General features: G+C 44.3%; 1 protein-coding gene across 1 annotated transcript in view; it reads left to right on the top strand.

Annotated features, from left to right (window-relative positions):
- Window positions 1–14,494, top strand: part of ANKDD1B (ankyrin repeat and death domain containing 1B) — a gene marked incomplete at both ends in the record, with an annotated part of 49,916 nt that extends 35,422 nt beyond the window's left edge. The window contains 9 exon segments of the mRNA XM_080677476.1: window positions 1,287–1,385; window positions 4,764–4,862; window positions 9,903–9,960; window positions 9,963–9,997; window positions 10,539–10,607; window positions 10,611–10,700; window positions 10,702–10,741; window positions 12,755–12,823; window positions 14,430–14,494. Of these exon segments, the coding sequence (XP_080533602.1) occupies window positions 1,287–1,385; window positions 4,764–4,862; window positions 9,903–9,960; window positions 9,963–9,997; window positions 10,539–10,607; window positions 10,611–10,700; window positions 10,702–10,741; window positions 12,755–12,823; window positions 14,430–14,494 (624 nt within the window).
- Window positions 14,495–15,464: the final 970 nt, after the last annotated feature.

The following is a 15,464-nucleotide window of genomic DNA, read 5'->3' as shown; positions in this document are numbered from 1 at the left end:
GATGCTCCTCGCAGATACGCGGTGGGGACGGGTGTTCACAAAGAAGGGATTCTTTCTGGGAAGGCTGACTGACTTATTTTGGAGACTGAGTCTTAATCTTGAGAAATAAAATCCGAGGAATGAATTTTAGAAAGTCATTGAAGTTCCTGAACAAAATGAAATCTGTGTGGTTTAAACATTTATATTTGCTGTAATAAAACGTTCTCATGTGTCTAGAGATGCCATGGTTCTTGTATTAAATTTATCAGTCTGGGCAAATGATGAAGCTGCTGTCAATAGGAAGGAGAAAGATCGTTTTCCCTCCTTCAGGAACAATCTTGTTTTTCTTTTGAAAGCCAACCCTTTATGCTGATTTAGGTTTTCTGAAGTTTGAATTGGCTTTGGTAAAACTTACAAAGGTTCTCTGTGCTGGAACTAGATGGGAAACATTCCTCTACTTTCCACCCTCTTTTCTTTTCTCCTGTGAGAATACTATTTCCTCGGATCTTGCTTAACCATTACTATTTGTTGTATGAACTCCAGAGAAGCGATGTGATTTCAACCATGGCTGGTAGTTTTTGGAGAACAGCGTTGAGGAATTGGCTCTGAACTTGCCTGGTCCATCCAGAGATGCTTCCTTTTTCTCAGGAGGGGCTGGGCCCCAGCAAGGCCGGCGGTCCCAGCAGGAAGGACACTGCCCACTTCCTGGGAGGAGGGATACTTGTTCTTACTTTCTTCCCCCCCCCCTGCCCCCACCCCCTCCGTGCTCAGTGTGTCAAGAGAGGAGGTTCTTCCTGAGCAGACGGGGCCTGCGCAGAAAGCCTTCCCTTCACATTGCCCCCTGCAGCCCCATCTGTCTCCCCTTTCCCTGGCTCACCCTCTGCCCACTCCCACATGTGCTCTCCTGCTACTCTCTACTTTTCCTCCAAAGCACTTCTCATAACATGTAATTGTACATTTGTTTTGTGACTATAAAACAAACACCAGTTAATATTTGCTTACCCCACTAGACTGGGAGATTCCTGAGAATGGGCCATGCTCACCACTCAGTCCCTAGTCTCCTGAAAAGAGCCTGGGCTTCAGCACAGGGTTCTAGAAGGAAGGAAGAGGGGAAACTGGTCACTGTGAGCAGGTTTGCTGCCCAGCCTTGGGATGGAGGTGACTGCTGAGCACGGACTAGGGCTCCGTCACTGTGCTGGGCAAGTCGGTACTCAGAGGACTAGGAAGAGTCTGCTGAAATGAGTCACTTTTTATATGAACGAAGAAGCCAGAATGTTGGTATTTGAAATTTTTGTTTCTTTCTGTAGCCTAAGGCGTCTGCCCTTCATTTAGCTGTTATCAACAACCACAGCACCGTGGTCAACAGCTTATTAAGTGCACAGCACGACATTGACATCTTAAATCAGCTAAGTCAAGCAAGTCAGAACCTGGAGTGTCTCTTTCTTATATGTTTCAGCACAGCATGTGTTTAGGGATGGTTTTGATCAAGTTCAAGGTGCTCTAAAATTTCCTGAGAGGAATGTACACATTCTTTTTATCCTTTTTTTTTTTCTCTGTAACCTGCACACAAATACTTCGTCTTTTTCAAATACACAAACGAGGTTTTGCCAGTATGTTTATTTAATGGGCCTGGCATTTCTGATAGATGATCAGTAGCTCAGAGGTAAGTTCCCAGAGGCTCTTTAAATGAAAAGCTACACCCACAGTTGAGATGTTGTAATTTGGGGGAGAGGGGCCCTTTGCCACAAGAAGGAAGCTTAGTTTCTAGACAGTATTTTAGCCCAGAAGCAAAATATTGCAATAAAAATCACCATGATTTCAAGCCACTGGAGCAGCATCGAATACCCCATAAAAGGAATCCCTCTCTGACTGGAAATGGACATGTGGGGGTGGAAGAGTGAAGAGGATGGGGATGGGCACTGTCTGACTTGGGGCCTGCTCTCAGTCGGCTGCCCTCTCCCAGGAGCTGCTGGGAGGGAATGGGAAGGGAAGCTCTTGGGAGAGGAGCCATCCCAGAATCCCGAGGACAGAGACCTCTGGGCTCCCCCTGCCTTTCTGGCTGCCTCTTCCCAGAGAAGCCTCGGCTGTGCCCTGGGGTGGAGCCGGCCAGGTGGGCGGGGGTGCCCGCTAACCTGCTAACATCTGTCAACCCAGGGCACCCACTCAGATCTGTGTTGTCTTCTCCTCGGAGCTCACCTGTGCCCTGAGCTGCTGGAGACTATTGTCCTTCTGTGCCTGCCTTCCCCAGGGACCTTCCTCCTCCCCCATCTTCTACTATCCCAAAAGTTTGGGGGAAGAAAAACTCCTCTTGTTATTAAATATACTTATGTGCTCAACTATGTTAATGCCCTCGGCCTTTCCTACTAGATCCACTCCAGAGAAGAAGGGTATGTTAGGCTACCATCTATTTATATAAAAGCCTAAGCGACCAGTCAACTGTTTGACCGGTAGCTATGATGCACACTGACCACCAGGGGGCAGATGCTCAATGCACAGGTATGTAAACATGGAACAGACTGATGAATCTCAAATGGAAGGGGGAAGTGGGGAGGGCAGGAAGAGATTAACCAAAGATCTTATATGCATACTAGAGGCCTGGTGCATGGATTCATACACTGGTGGAGTCCTTCAGCCTGGCCTGCAGGGATTGGGCTGAAACCGGCTCTCCAATATCCCCCAAGGGGTCCAAGATTGCGAGAGGGTGCAGGCAAGGCCGAGGGACCCCACCGGTGCATGAATCAGTGCACTGGGCCTCTAGTACAGTTATAAAAACAGACTTGATTGTTTTAATTTTTTGTTAGACCAGGAATGCACTTAGTATATAAAAATAAGAAAACATAAATAAGCTAACAACTTATAATTTATTTGTAATCTCCCCAAAAAAGGAGAACTCTTGTTAGCATTTTGGCGCATCTCCTGCCTCCTAGACTTACAGCAGCACTGTTACATGAGATTTTGTGAGGATTTGACGTTTTACACGTGTGTCTCCCTTCCACACTGGTATAGGCCTTCCGTAGGTTTGTCAGTGTAAGTGCAACGTCTGGGATGATGATCTCCCTGAGGGGCACACTGCCATCCAAGAGCCTTTAATAAGTGCGTTTTGATATTAATTATGCGAATGCCCGAAGCACATTGGCCCTGCGCGCTGGTAGGAAGAGTACTGGGCTAGATTATTGCCCAGCTGTGTAACCCTGGGGAAGTTGCTTCCTTTCTCTGGTTTAGGGGTGGGGCTACATCACAACCAACATTCTGTCCCAGTATTTTAGAAATGTTTCACATCAGCATTACCTTGGGTGGTAGATTAAGATGGGTGGCTTCTTATGATTTCAGATATTCTTTGAGACACTCTCATCCTCTTAATAGGAAAATGATTGTTCCAGAAAGAAATTAGAAGTCCTATAGTCTTTTATATGTTACAATGCAGGAAATTTACAAAATAGAAGAGGATAGAGAATAAAAATAACTTCTGATCCCACTATCTAGATATTATCATTCTTAAGATCATGGATGTATTTTCTTATATAAATTGAGTCATATATATATATATATATATATATATATATATATATATATATATTTGAGCTTGGCTAAAGACAGTGTTGTTTCCTAAAGCTTTTAATGTTAAATAAATATTTTTTCATTTAAAAAAATAATAATATTTGAAACCATTTTTTATTGTGACAAAATATGCATGACATAACTTTTACCTTTTTCACAATTTGTAAAGGTACAGCTCAGTGGCATTAAGTATATTCACATTGTTGTGCAACTATTACAACCATTCATCTTTCCCAAACTGAAACGCTATTCCCATTAAATAGTAACTCCCCAGACTCCTTCCCTCAGCCCCTGGCAAGCACCATTCTACTTTCTGTCCCTATGCACTTGACTATTCTAGGCACCTCATATTGAAATCACTTTTTAAAAACTATTTTTAATAGTTGCCTACTATTCCAATATATGGGCATACCATAGTTCATCTAATGCAATGGTTCCCAATGTGGGGCAATTTGATTTTTAAGGGGGGCAATTTGAGAATGAGTTACTAACAGTGAATTTTTTTGCATTTCTTATGGTTCTAGGAGCCTCATATACAGTATATAAATATATATTGTGACATATATATGCATTTCAGTTCTCTATTATATTTGCTATTTTTTCATATCACTTCATATTATTATTTTTTTAACAATTTCTTAGTGATTTCTTCCTCAGTATTTCAACTGTCCTTTCATTCTTTTATTTTACTTTTTTTCATGGGTGCCATGTTCTTTGGAAGCTTCTTTAGACCAAGTTAATGGCCTTTTAGGCTTCCTCTACATGAATAGGAATTCACTTTTTGAATAATAAGAATTACATGTCACGGGGCGAGGAGCATCAGGGTTTTAGAGATGAATGGGTGGGGCATGGCCAAAAAAAGGTTGGGAACCACTGATCGAATGAGTCTTCTTGTTAAACATGTAACTTCCTATCCGTTTCTTTTGTTTGTTTCATTTTTTTCTTTATTGATTAAGGTATTACATATGTGTCCTCATCGCCCCCTTGCCCCCCCACCCCCCCACTCATGCCCTCGCCCCTCCCCATATATATGCTGTCCTATCCGTTTTTCACTGTCATAAACAATACTGCCATGATTGCCCCCTGCGCGTACTTAAAAATATGTGGTCTTATCTATTTTCCCTGATGTTTATACAGAACACTATTTCCCCTTTGTCTTTTCACTATGCAAGTTTTTTCCCCTTCTTAACAAGCTTGGATCACAGTTTTGACATTTCTCATGGCAGAGACAGCAGACTCCTTTGCACGTAGCTGCCGACCTTGGAAATGTGGACGTGGTGGAAACCCTACGGAAGGCAGGCTGTGATCTGAAGGCTGTGGGCAAGGTAATTTCATGGATTTCACTCTGTTCGGCTGCGATGGTTGCTGAGGACGCCCTGTTGGCTGTAAGCCTTGAGCAGCAGCATCGCCTTTGTGAAACAAACACAAACCAGGGAAACCTTTGTCTTGATAGTCAGGAAAGCATGCCAAGACCAGTCAGTAAGAATTTTTACTCTGAACAATAAAATGTGTTTTAAAAATTCAAATTATTTATTAATTTTTTGAGAAGATTACAGATTCACATGGGCTAATATATATAATTAGTAAAGGTTTGACAGTAAAAATTTCCCGCCCACCCCTGTCCCTGTTTGTCTGGTTCCCATACTGCCCTTGACATATGTGTTCATTATTATACATTTCTCTGCTCTTTCTAGAGTTTCTTTCTGCATAGGTAAGCAAACATAAATATATTATACTCTTCTTTTATTCCTCTGTCCTTTTTACACAGTGGTGATATACCTCTACATAGTGTTCTGCATGTAGCTTTTTTGCTTTAACAAGATAAAGTGGTGATGGTCCCATATTAGTATGTGGAGAGTTTCTTCATTCTCTTTTACACAAACACATAATAGAGTGTGGTATGGACATATGGTAATTTAATCCTCAGCTGATGGCCATTTAAGTTGTTCCTAAGCTTTTACTGTTATAAACAGAGCTGCAATAAACACACTCATGCATGTCTAAACTTGTTTTTTATTTTAAAAAGTTTTTAAATGGTAAAATACACAAAACATAAAATTTACCATCTTAATCATTTTTAAGTGTGCAGTTGAGTATTGTTAAGTACCTTCTCACTGTTGTGCAACCAATCTCTAGAACCTTTTCATCTTGCAAAACTGAAACTCTATGAGCAACAACTGCCCATTTCCTCCTCCTCGCCTCCTCCCAGGCCCTGGCAACCACCATTCTACTTTGTCTCTATGGATTTGACTGCTCTAGGTACTTCATATACGTGGAATCCTACAGTATTTGACTTTTGTAATTGGCTTATTTCACTTAGCATAATGTCCCCAAGATTTATCCATGTGGTAGCATGTGTTAGAATTTCTCTTATTGGATACTAGAGGCCCAGTGCATGGACTTGTGCACTGGTGGGGTCCCTTGGCCTGGCCTGCTGGGATCAGTGGACCTCCGCACTGCCGCAGCCTGGCCTTACCCGCTAGCTCTTTGGGCTCCAGTCCGCTGCCCACAAAGATCCTGCACAGCACGAAATAGTGCACGAACCGGCAGGCGGCCAGGGAGGATCCCGAGCCTGAGCCTGGGCTGGGCGCCGAGCCACTCCCTCTCATCCCAGCCCCTCTGTGCCTGGGTATGCAGGGGGTGTCCATGGGAGAGGCTCGTGCCATAGCTCGCTCACCAGCCATCAGCCCAGAGTCTGATGCCTATCTGTCAGCTGAGCAGCGTTCCCGCTGTGGGAGCACACTGACCACCAGGGGGCTGCTCCTGCATTGAGCATCATCCCCCTGGTGGTCAGTGCGCATCATAGCTACCAGTCGACTGGTCCTTCGGTTGCTTAGGCTTTTATATATATAGACTAGAGGCCCAGCGCACAAAATCTGTGCATGGGTAGGGTCCGTAGGCCTGGCCAGCAATCAGGGCCAATCTGCAGGGCTACTGGCAGGGTGATTGGAGGGCCCCCGCTGGCACCCGCCTTGGCTGGCCTGGCACTGCCCGCTCGCCAGCCCTGTCCCCCTCCCCCTCACTCCCCCTGCTGCTGGTCGGGGACTGCGGGCTGGAGGCAGCTCCTGCATTGAGCATCTGCCCCCTTGTGGTCAGTGTGCATCATAGCGACCGGTCGTTCCACTGTTCAGTCGATTTGCACATTAGGGTTTTACTATATTTGAACATTTGGGTTGCTTCCACCTTTTGGCTATTACGGAGACTTGTTTGATGAAGGAAAGCAGGCTCAGCCATTGGAGGGTAGCGGGATGACTGTCCATTAGGTTCTAGCTTTACTGAGTGATGGAAAAGCTACAGACTGTTGGTGGCAGCCCTGTGAGTTGTTCACACACGCCATCTTCCTTCATCCTCCCATGTCTCCTGTGAAGGGGACAAAAAACCCTGCTTTTTAAGACAAGATTTGAGAAATGTTAATGACAGCACGGGCACACACATAGTAAGAGCCTGGCTTCAAAGCACAGCTCCTGGCTGCTCGATTGTCCGTGCTTTCCCGTCCTTGTCTTCACCCAGACCAGTGGTCGGCAAACTCATTAGTCACCAAGCCAAATATCAACAGTACAACGATTGAAATTTCTTTTGAGAGCCCAATTTTTTAAACTTAAACTATATAGGTAGGTACATTGTTATTAACTTAATTAGGGTACGTGGTATTTTGTGGAAGAGCCACACTCAAGGGGCCAAAGAGCCGCATGTGGCTCGGGAGCCGCAGTTTGCCGACCACTGACCCAGCCGGCTCACCAGCTCGGCATATCCCTAATTCCCAGTGCAATTACCCCACTCTACTTTAGAATCACACAGTTTACATTTTTAGGATTGGAAGCAGTGATATGCTATTTTACTCTTCTCTGTATGTCAGTGTTTCTTTTTTTAATTAACTTTTTTTTCTGATAATAAGAATAATACAGTTCCTCTGTCGACAATCTGGAAAACATAGAAAAGCATAAGGAAAACACAACCACCCATAATTCCATGACTTAGGTGGAATCTCATGAGTTGTAGCTCATTAGCTTCTAATGACAGTTAGGATTAGTATTAACATTTAGTGTTAGTATTTTTCTATGCTTTCTTTTTGTATTTTTTCATTAATACATAACACCTCCAGGGCAGTCTTGTGGGTGGAGAATCCATATAGCATTGGCAGGCACTTCATGTTGGGTCCCTTGGTGCTAGTGGACTGGCTGTTCGAGTAAACACTGCTAATACTCCAACTTGACTTTGTTTTCAGAATAATAGCCCACAGTTTCCTAGACCTCACAATTTGATTTTCCTCCTCCTCCTCTCTCTTTCCTCTCAGGGTCTAGAATATAGTTGGCACCAAATACATATTGAATTAATAAATAAAAGCTACCTTTTCTATCTGCTCCCACAATTTTTACCAAAGATAAGTGACTGTTTCCAACCCGGATGGAAAAAAAGGAGCCAAGGTTTGGTATACATTTGACTTTCCCAGAAACCTGTTCTCTGGGCCTGAGCTATCACAAGGCTCCTTGAGGGCCTTCCACCCTCAAGGCATAAGTGCTTGGATTTCCACTCCAGCACACACTCCGAGGAAAGGGTTTCTTTTTAAAAAATACGTATTTTTAATGACTTCAGAGAGGAAGGAAGAGGGATATAGAGATAAAAACATCAGTGATGAAGGAGAATCATTGATTGGCTGCCTCCTGCATGCCCCACACTGGGGATTGAGCCCTCAACCCGGGCAAATGTCCTGACCGGGAATTCAACCGTGAACTGCTGGTCCATAGGTCGACACTCAACCACTGAGCCACGCTGGCCGGGCCCAGGAAAGGTTTTCTATGAGCCTGCAAACTGGCTCTCCAGAATGCTGCCTTCCCCAAATAGGCTAATTACGGTGATGCAAATGGCTTTACAAGCCAGAATTTAGACAATGTATAATTAGAGGCTTGCTAAATGCCTGCAAAATGCAGTTCTTCCTAATTTCATTACTGTCTTTTGGATTAGAAGCTGATTACTTTCAGCCCTAATTTTTAGGCTCACCTGGTCTTAGTGCATGCCCTAACAGCCAAATCATTTGGGAGTTGCAAAGAGTCAGATGTGAGAGAATTATTGGGATAAATTTCTGGATCCCTAAGCATAGAAACACAGGTTCCTAAGATTGGAACTTCTTCTTGGGTTATGGCTGACCATTCATTTTAATTTTTGTCAGGATTCTTGGGCAAATTTTTCATGGGTCGTTGGTGAAACAAAGGGAACTGCCCCTTTTGCTCAGGAAAAAAAAAAGGCACAGACGTCTAGATTGGGTACTGCCGAAAATCGAGGGGGAAAACATCTAGAGTACACTGCTTGCAAAGCTGTGTGCCGGGCTTTGAGCTATATCCATCCTGACAGAGGCGTGCCTCTGTAATTATCTAAGGTACCATATGAGCTCCAGGCCACTCATGCCCCAAATTATGTCTAGAATAGCCCTTATTTATCAGACTATTTGGTTAAGATTTCAACCCTCATCCTTGGTTAGAGGCAATATGATATAATAGAAAACCAATTCTAGTTAGGAGCCCAGCAAGCTGAATTCTGTGCTATGAATCAGTCATGATTGATATTACTTTTAATAAAATCCAGCCTTTTTCTGTCTTATTACCCTTCTTAACGCGTGGCTTCTGCTTCCTGGGCTAAGGTGGCTGTTTAAGCTCCTACCGCCATGCCAGCATTCCACTCAGGAGGAGGAGGAAAGGAAGGAGAATGGTATCTCTCTTCTATTTAAAGATACTTCCCAGAAGTTGCATGTACCATTGGCCAGAACTCAGTACAAGGGCGACTAGGAATCATTTGGAGTGGCCAAGTGCCCAGCTAAAACCAAGAGGTCTCTTCCTATAGAGGAAAGGAAGGAAAGGCAATTGAAGGGTGGGGGCACGGCCGCTTGCTAAAGCCTATGCCACAGGTTAAGTCTGCCTTTGGAGGAGAAAACGTACAATCATGTACTTTATTTGCTGAGGACATCCTAGGGCAGTGAGCCAGGGAGAACCCGGGGGTATTGGAGAAATGTTGGGGTTCTCATTGGTAGAGCATGTGTAAAATATTACTTGTTGATTGTGAGTCCCTAGCCCAAACTCTCTCCCTTGCCCAGTTGACACAGCACCAGACACTATCGGCATCTACCATTTCTTGGACAATTTACATGTGTCATGCATGACATGTCCTAAAGGGCATTGCATACATTATCGTATGTACCTCTCACCACTACACCATGAAGTAGTTATTGAGATGGAGAGCAGCTAAGGACTGGCCCAAGTTCACCATGCAAGGAAGCAGTAGGGTTAGGATTTGAACCCAGGCTCCCTTGTTCTAAAACTAGAGCTCCTAACTACTAGGCCATCTCACCTGACACTTTCATTTTTAACTTTCAGCAAGGAAAGACTGCCTTGGCGGTGGCCTCCCGGAGCAACCACAGCCTTGTTGTGGACATGCTATAAAAGCAGAAAGACACTATGCCTGGAGAGAGGTAAGGAAGGACGATACATTAAAAATGCACTTTTTGTTGTGACATTTCCTTAGTCAAGGCATCACCTCTGTTTTCTTTGGGGGTGGGGAAATAGCAGTGGGTTGTGACAGAAACAAGGGACACAACACTCTAACATCCCTCACATTTCCTGTGTCAGGCAGACAGTACTCACATTGTGAGAACAGCACACTAGTAATGAATTCTGCCAGTCTGAAAAAAAGACCCAATGATAGACCTAGAGGGCTCTCGCCCTGCAGGGAGGTATTGCAATGTCTGATGGACATTCTGAGAACGGCTCCCTAGTAAGGGAGTAGTTGCAATAGTGCTCTCTTGTGGACATTCTGATAACAGCACCCTATTAAGGTATTAGTTGTGTGTTTTTTTTGGTCTCCATCTTGAATGACAAAAATGATCCACGGATAACATTGAAAAGGTAGTCTTGGTTACCCCCTTACCAGTTATATCTGAAAATATTTACTCTGAAATAAGGCAATAAGCAGAAAATGTCTAAAATCGTTTGATACCATTACTTTCAATTTAGAAGCATGGTGAGAGCACCAGAGATGCACCAACCAACTTTCCTTTGACATTCAAGCAAGACCACAGCCAGTAGACCAGGCATATTTGCAGTCTCCTCTGGAACCTGGCTTATCGTCAGCTGAAGGCCAACGAGTGGCAGAGGCTGGCCCGAGCATGGGACTTCTACAGATGACCATATCAGAGCCCTCGAGGAGCTGTGGTCAGGTGAGCACCCCCAGGCGATGTGGGCAGAGGCATTCAGTGTTGGGAACAGCAGTCCTTCCTGGTGGCAGATCTTCCAGGCAGGTGCCAGGGACACAGACTCGGGGCTCTCTCAGAGGATGCCAAGCCATGGAATCATTTAGCCAGACTCCAGCTGTCAGAACTAGTGAGGTCACGTCAGCTGGAGTCCTTCGCTTTGCTTTTAATGATTTGGTCCAAACCTAGGAAAGATAGAAAGCTTGCTTGGCACTAATCAACTAATGAACTTTATAAACGAAGAAGCAAACACTCTCCTTGGGAAAACTTTCTACGTATAGCAATTTCCATACGTCGGTATCATGAGATGTGAGCAAGCCCCATGCTATCGTTGACTTGCACTGCTGATTGCTGGGTATTGTAGACACAGAAGCACATCCCCTGACCCCATGCTACTTGTACAAGTTATGGTGTTTTTTATGGCGAATTCTAGGATACATTTCCATGTGAAAAAAAAGAAAATATTGAATATTGACTATAGTTTCTGGAAAGAATTCTTCGTTATTTCTCCTTTGTTGCTAATTAGACATGTATGTTCTGTGAAGTCTTTAGGAAAGTTGTCTTCTGGAAATCGCTCTTGGCCTAAAGAAATGGTTTGGAAATATAGTGTGCCCTCAGAGTACTTGCCATCAGGGTAGGGGGCGTTTAAAATGTTTCAGGCCAACACTGCAGAGTGCCTACACGGGGTCTACCTCTGCCAGGTGAGGTCCATTAGTTCAGTAAGCCATGGCACATGTTTGATGCAGTTTGTACCCTCGTTGGCATGATAACAGTAACATTCACAATCCACTTATATTGTGACTCAGGTAATGGCACCAGGGACTTGGTGGACTTTTGATCAGAGGCATGGCATGTTAATGATGGCATTTAAAGAAAATTAGTTGGGCAAGGGCAAGATTAGAAGACCCACCTAGGCCCTAACCGGTTTGGCTTAGTGGATAGAGTGTCGGCCTGCGGACTGAAAGGTCCCAGGTTCGATTCCGGTCAAGGGCATGTACCTTGGTTGTGGGCACATCCCCAATAGGAGGTATGCAGGAGGCAACTGATCGATGTTTCTCTCTCATCGATGTTTCTAACTCTCTATCCCTCTCCCTTCCTCTCTGTAAAAAAGCAATAAAAAATATATATATTAAAAAAAAAAAAAGAAGAAGATTCACCTAGGAGTACGTTCTTTATGTGTGCAGTTCGCTCTCCCTGAAACGCCGGCCCCTCCAACAGTCTGTCCCATGAACTTCCTCTCTGAGCTCAGGCCCAGCTCCTGGGCACACACTCCATGGAGCCAGAAGCCTGTCCTGTGTTTGTGACTCTGACCTCCTACTGGAATGCCAGTGGCTTCTCATCTCCACATCCCAGCACGTCCCTCACACTTCTCACTGGTTAGATATTCAGGGAGTATTTGCCCAGCACACACTGGCCCAGAAGACAGGTGGGAATGCAGACTTCCACCAGAAACTGGAGTGGCAGGTAGCTACCTGCTTGCTGCTCAGAGTGTGGGTAACGGGCAGCAGCAGCAGCAGCAGCAGCAGCCGCCGAAAGCTTATCAGACATGCAGGTCGTCACCCCAGACTGACTGAATCAGAATGTGCATTTCCACAAGATCCCCTGGTGGTATAGGCACTTTAAGTTTGAGTTTAAAAAGCTCCACGTCTCATTAAGATTGTCCCTTCCCGCAGGGCAGGGATGCGGCTGTGAAATCTTTAGTCTGCTCCTACAGTGGGTGCATGGCCAGTGCTGGAGCGAGTCGCAAAGCTGGTCGCCCTAAAGCAGCACCCGTGGGGGCAGCTGGAAGGGCTTTCATCCCTGGGGCTTTGATCTAACCATCTCCAGAAGAGCGGCCACAGAGGAGTTACAGTTAGGCTTGAGATCCCAGTCACAGAGACAGCGGCAGCAGGTGGTGTTTTGCCTCTGACCTTGTGCGTGCGGCACAGGGCAGGACAGCATCCGTGAACACGGCCACAGGGTCTGCTCATCGGGCTGCAGGTCTTCCGGACGCGCCGGTCACACACCTGTATGAAGAGCCGGTCCGCGCAGGTTTCCCAGAACTAGCTGGTGAGTGACAGTTTTCAATAAACAGACCTCCTGGTCCCTTGAAATGTTAGGGGTCCGTTGACAGAGATACTGCCCTGACAGCAACGGTCCCAGCTTGGGATTCACTGGGGCTCAGTCAGCATAGGCAGCTTCTTTGGTGAGTGACTCAGTGAGTACTTGTCCTGTTTTTTTCAGTCCTCAGTGTTAAGTGGAAATTTGAAAAAGTACAGGAGTATTTTTGTGTGTGTGTGTGTGTGTGTGTGTGTGTGTGTGAGTGTGTGTGTGTGTGTGTGTGTGTGTGTGTGTGTAGGGGTGCTGGGGAGGAGAATGAGGAAGGTGACAGGGGGGCAGGAATGCTGAACTAGGTCATAAGGATAGTTCTCCACAACCAAGAATTGTCTCGCTCCAGAAGCTACTTGGCCCCTGTTGGGAAACGGCAAGTTAGTGTCTTTGAAAATGTCATCTCTGGGTTGGAAGCAAAGAGCAGGCAGCCTATTGCTTTGCCAGCCGAGGTTAGTACTAAAAATTACTCTGCCAAAGATTATCGTGTCAGGGAAGATGCTTTGAAAACTTATCAATAAATTAGGTGGTGTTATAACTTACATGTAATCATAACCATTCACGCAAAATAGAGCAACATCTGCCATTTTTTTCATGATGCAGTTTTACCTGAAGCTGAGACCACACTTCAACAAATCAGACACCCGATCCAATATTCCGTTTCAAGTATAAGGCATGCCTTGCCACGCTAGCAGTCAGCAGCTGTGCAACGCAGCAGGTTGCCTAGGACCAAACCAGAGAGGGTCGGACCTGCATTGCCACCATGTGCCCACCATCCAGATATCATTGCTGACATGTACACTTAAGGAACTGTTTGACATTGAAACGGGGACTCAGAACTGTTGGACATTGAAATTGGGACTCAAACATTTTTTATTATACATTTATTTCTAGTCTGCAGAGGCAAGATTTTTTAAAGGAAAGAAAAGGGAAAAAAATAGATACAGAGGCAAAGAAGCATTGAACAGACTGTCAAACTACAGCGGGAAGGCAGAGGAGGTTGGCGGGGGGGTGCTGTAAGAGATCAACCGAAGGACTTGTACGCGTGCATATAAGCATAACCAATGGACAAAAGACACTGCCGAGGGGGCAGGTAAAGGCATGTACTGGGGGGAAGGGGAGGCCGGGGGGAGGTCAATGGGGAAAAAACAAAAAGGAGACATATGTACTACTATTTGTAATACTTCAAACAATTAAAAAAATAAATAATATTAAAAAAAAAGAAAAAAAAAGGAATAGTGCCTGGGCGATGCCTGCCTTCCATGGCATTGTCCGCAAAGCACTGGGGGAGGGTGTCCATGAGAACTCCCAGGGAGTGACTAGAGGCATTTCCTGAAAGGGTGCAGGGCATGGGCTCCGAACTTATGCCTGAACTCCAATGCTAATAAGCTGTGTGACCTTGAGAAGTTCTGTAACCTCGCTGTGCCAGTGTTCTCACTGATTGACTAGGAAAAAAGGCATCTATGGCGAAGGGCTGTTGTGGGATTAAGTGTGTAATAGTGCCTGGCACATAGTAAGTGCTTAATAAATGTTACCCATTAATAATTTTATGCTATTTTTTTTCCAGAAAAGATCCAATTCAAAAGTGAAACTAATTCAAAGCCCAAGAAATGTAGTTTCATAAAAGCCTAGAGAAATTGTATTTAAGTGATTTTCCACTCAGCATCCAGTCCTTTGAAGTTCAGCTTTTAATACCATGAAGTTCCTCTAGCAGGACTGATTTTCAGCTATGAAGATGGTGGCAATAGGATCCCTAACAGATGAAAAAGTGGTATTCTACTTTCCAACCACTGAAATGAAAAGTCAAAACATTTTTGGCTTTTGCTTAAGGCAAGTTGTATATGATTTTCCCATTTTTGTCATTTGATGTAACACATGTGATAGCATAATCTAGGAGGATTTTGTACCTCATGTTTTAGAAAAATGTGATTGTGGTAGCAGCATCATGGCATATAGGAAAACTGGGGATTTTAAGATAGACATGGTTTTGAGACGTGATTTTGCCACTTTTTAATTATGAAACGTTGGGCATTCTAATAGTTAAATTTCCAAATCTCCAGTTTCCTTCTCTATAAAAATGGAAGAAATACCTGCCATAGCAGTTTGGTGAAGATGAAGGGAGAATGCCTGTAGCCTCATGCCCATAGTATTGACCTCGTTAACTATTATTCCTCTTGTAAGTGAAACTGGCTTTGGAAATTATAGTCACTCTTGGCTTTAAATAATATATATGTGTAGTATGTATGGAAAGGCCAGAAGTATATATACCAATATTTTTTATCTCTTGGTGATTTATAGGTGACTTTATTTTCTTTGTACTTCTTGGTACTTTCCAATTTTTTCCACAATGAACATGTATTATTTTTGTAATCTGAGAAAGTTATTAAACATGAAATCAAGTACCAATTTATGGCAGTTTATAGGCACCTATTCATTATAATTTAAGGCTCTCCATTCTCAAATTCTGACTCGAGGCCTATAAGGCCAGAAATAATATCATGAGCAATTTCAATCGTTAATTCCATCATGAATTTATAGTTCTACGTCTTTGGCCCACTTAACGTTATGAATGTTTAAAACAGTTAGTATGCTCACATGATTC

Source organism: Plecotus auritus (assembly GCF_963455305.1).
Source record: "Plecotus auritus genome assembly, chromosome: 7".
Classification (NCBI taxonomy): Eukaryota; Metazoa; Chordata; class Mammalia; order Chiroptera; family Vespertilionidae; genus Plecotus; species Plecotus auritus.
The sequence above is the reverse complement of the archived record's forward strand: the minus strand, read 5'-3'. Positions and strand labels throughout refer to the sequence as shown.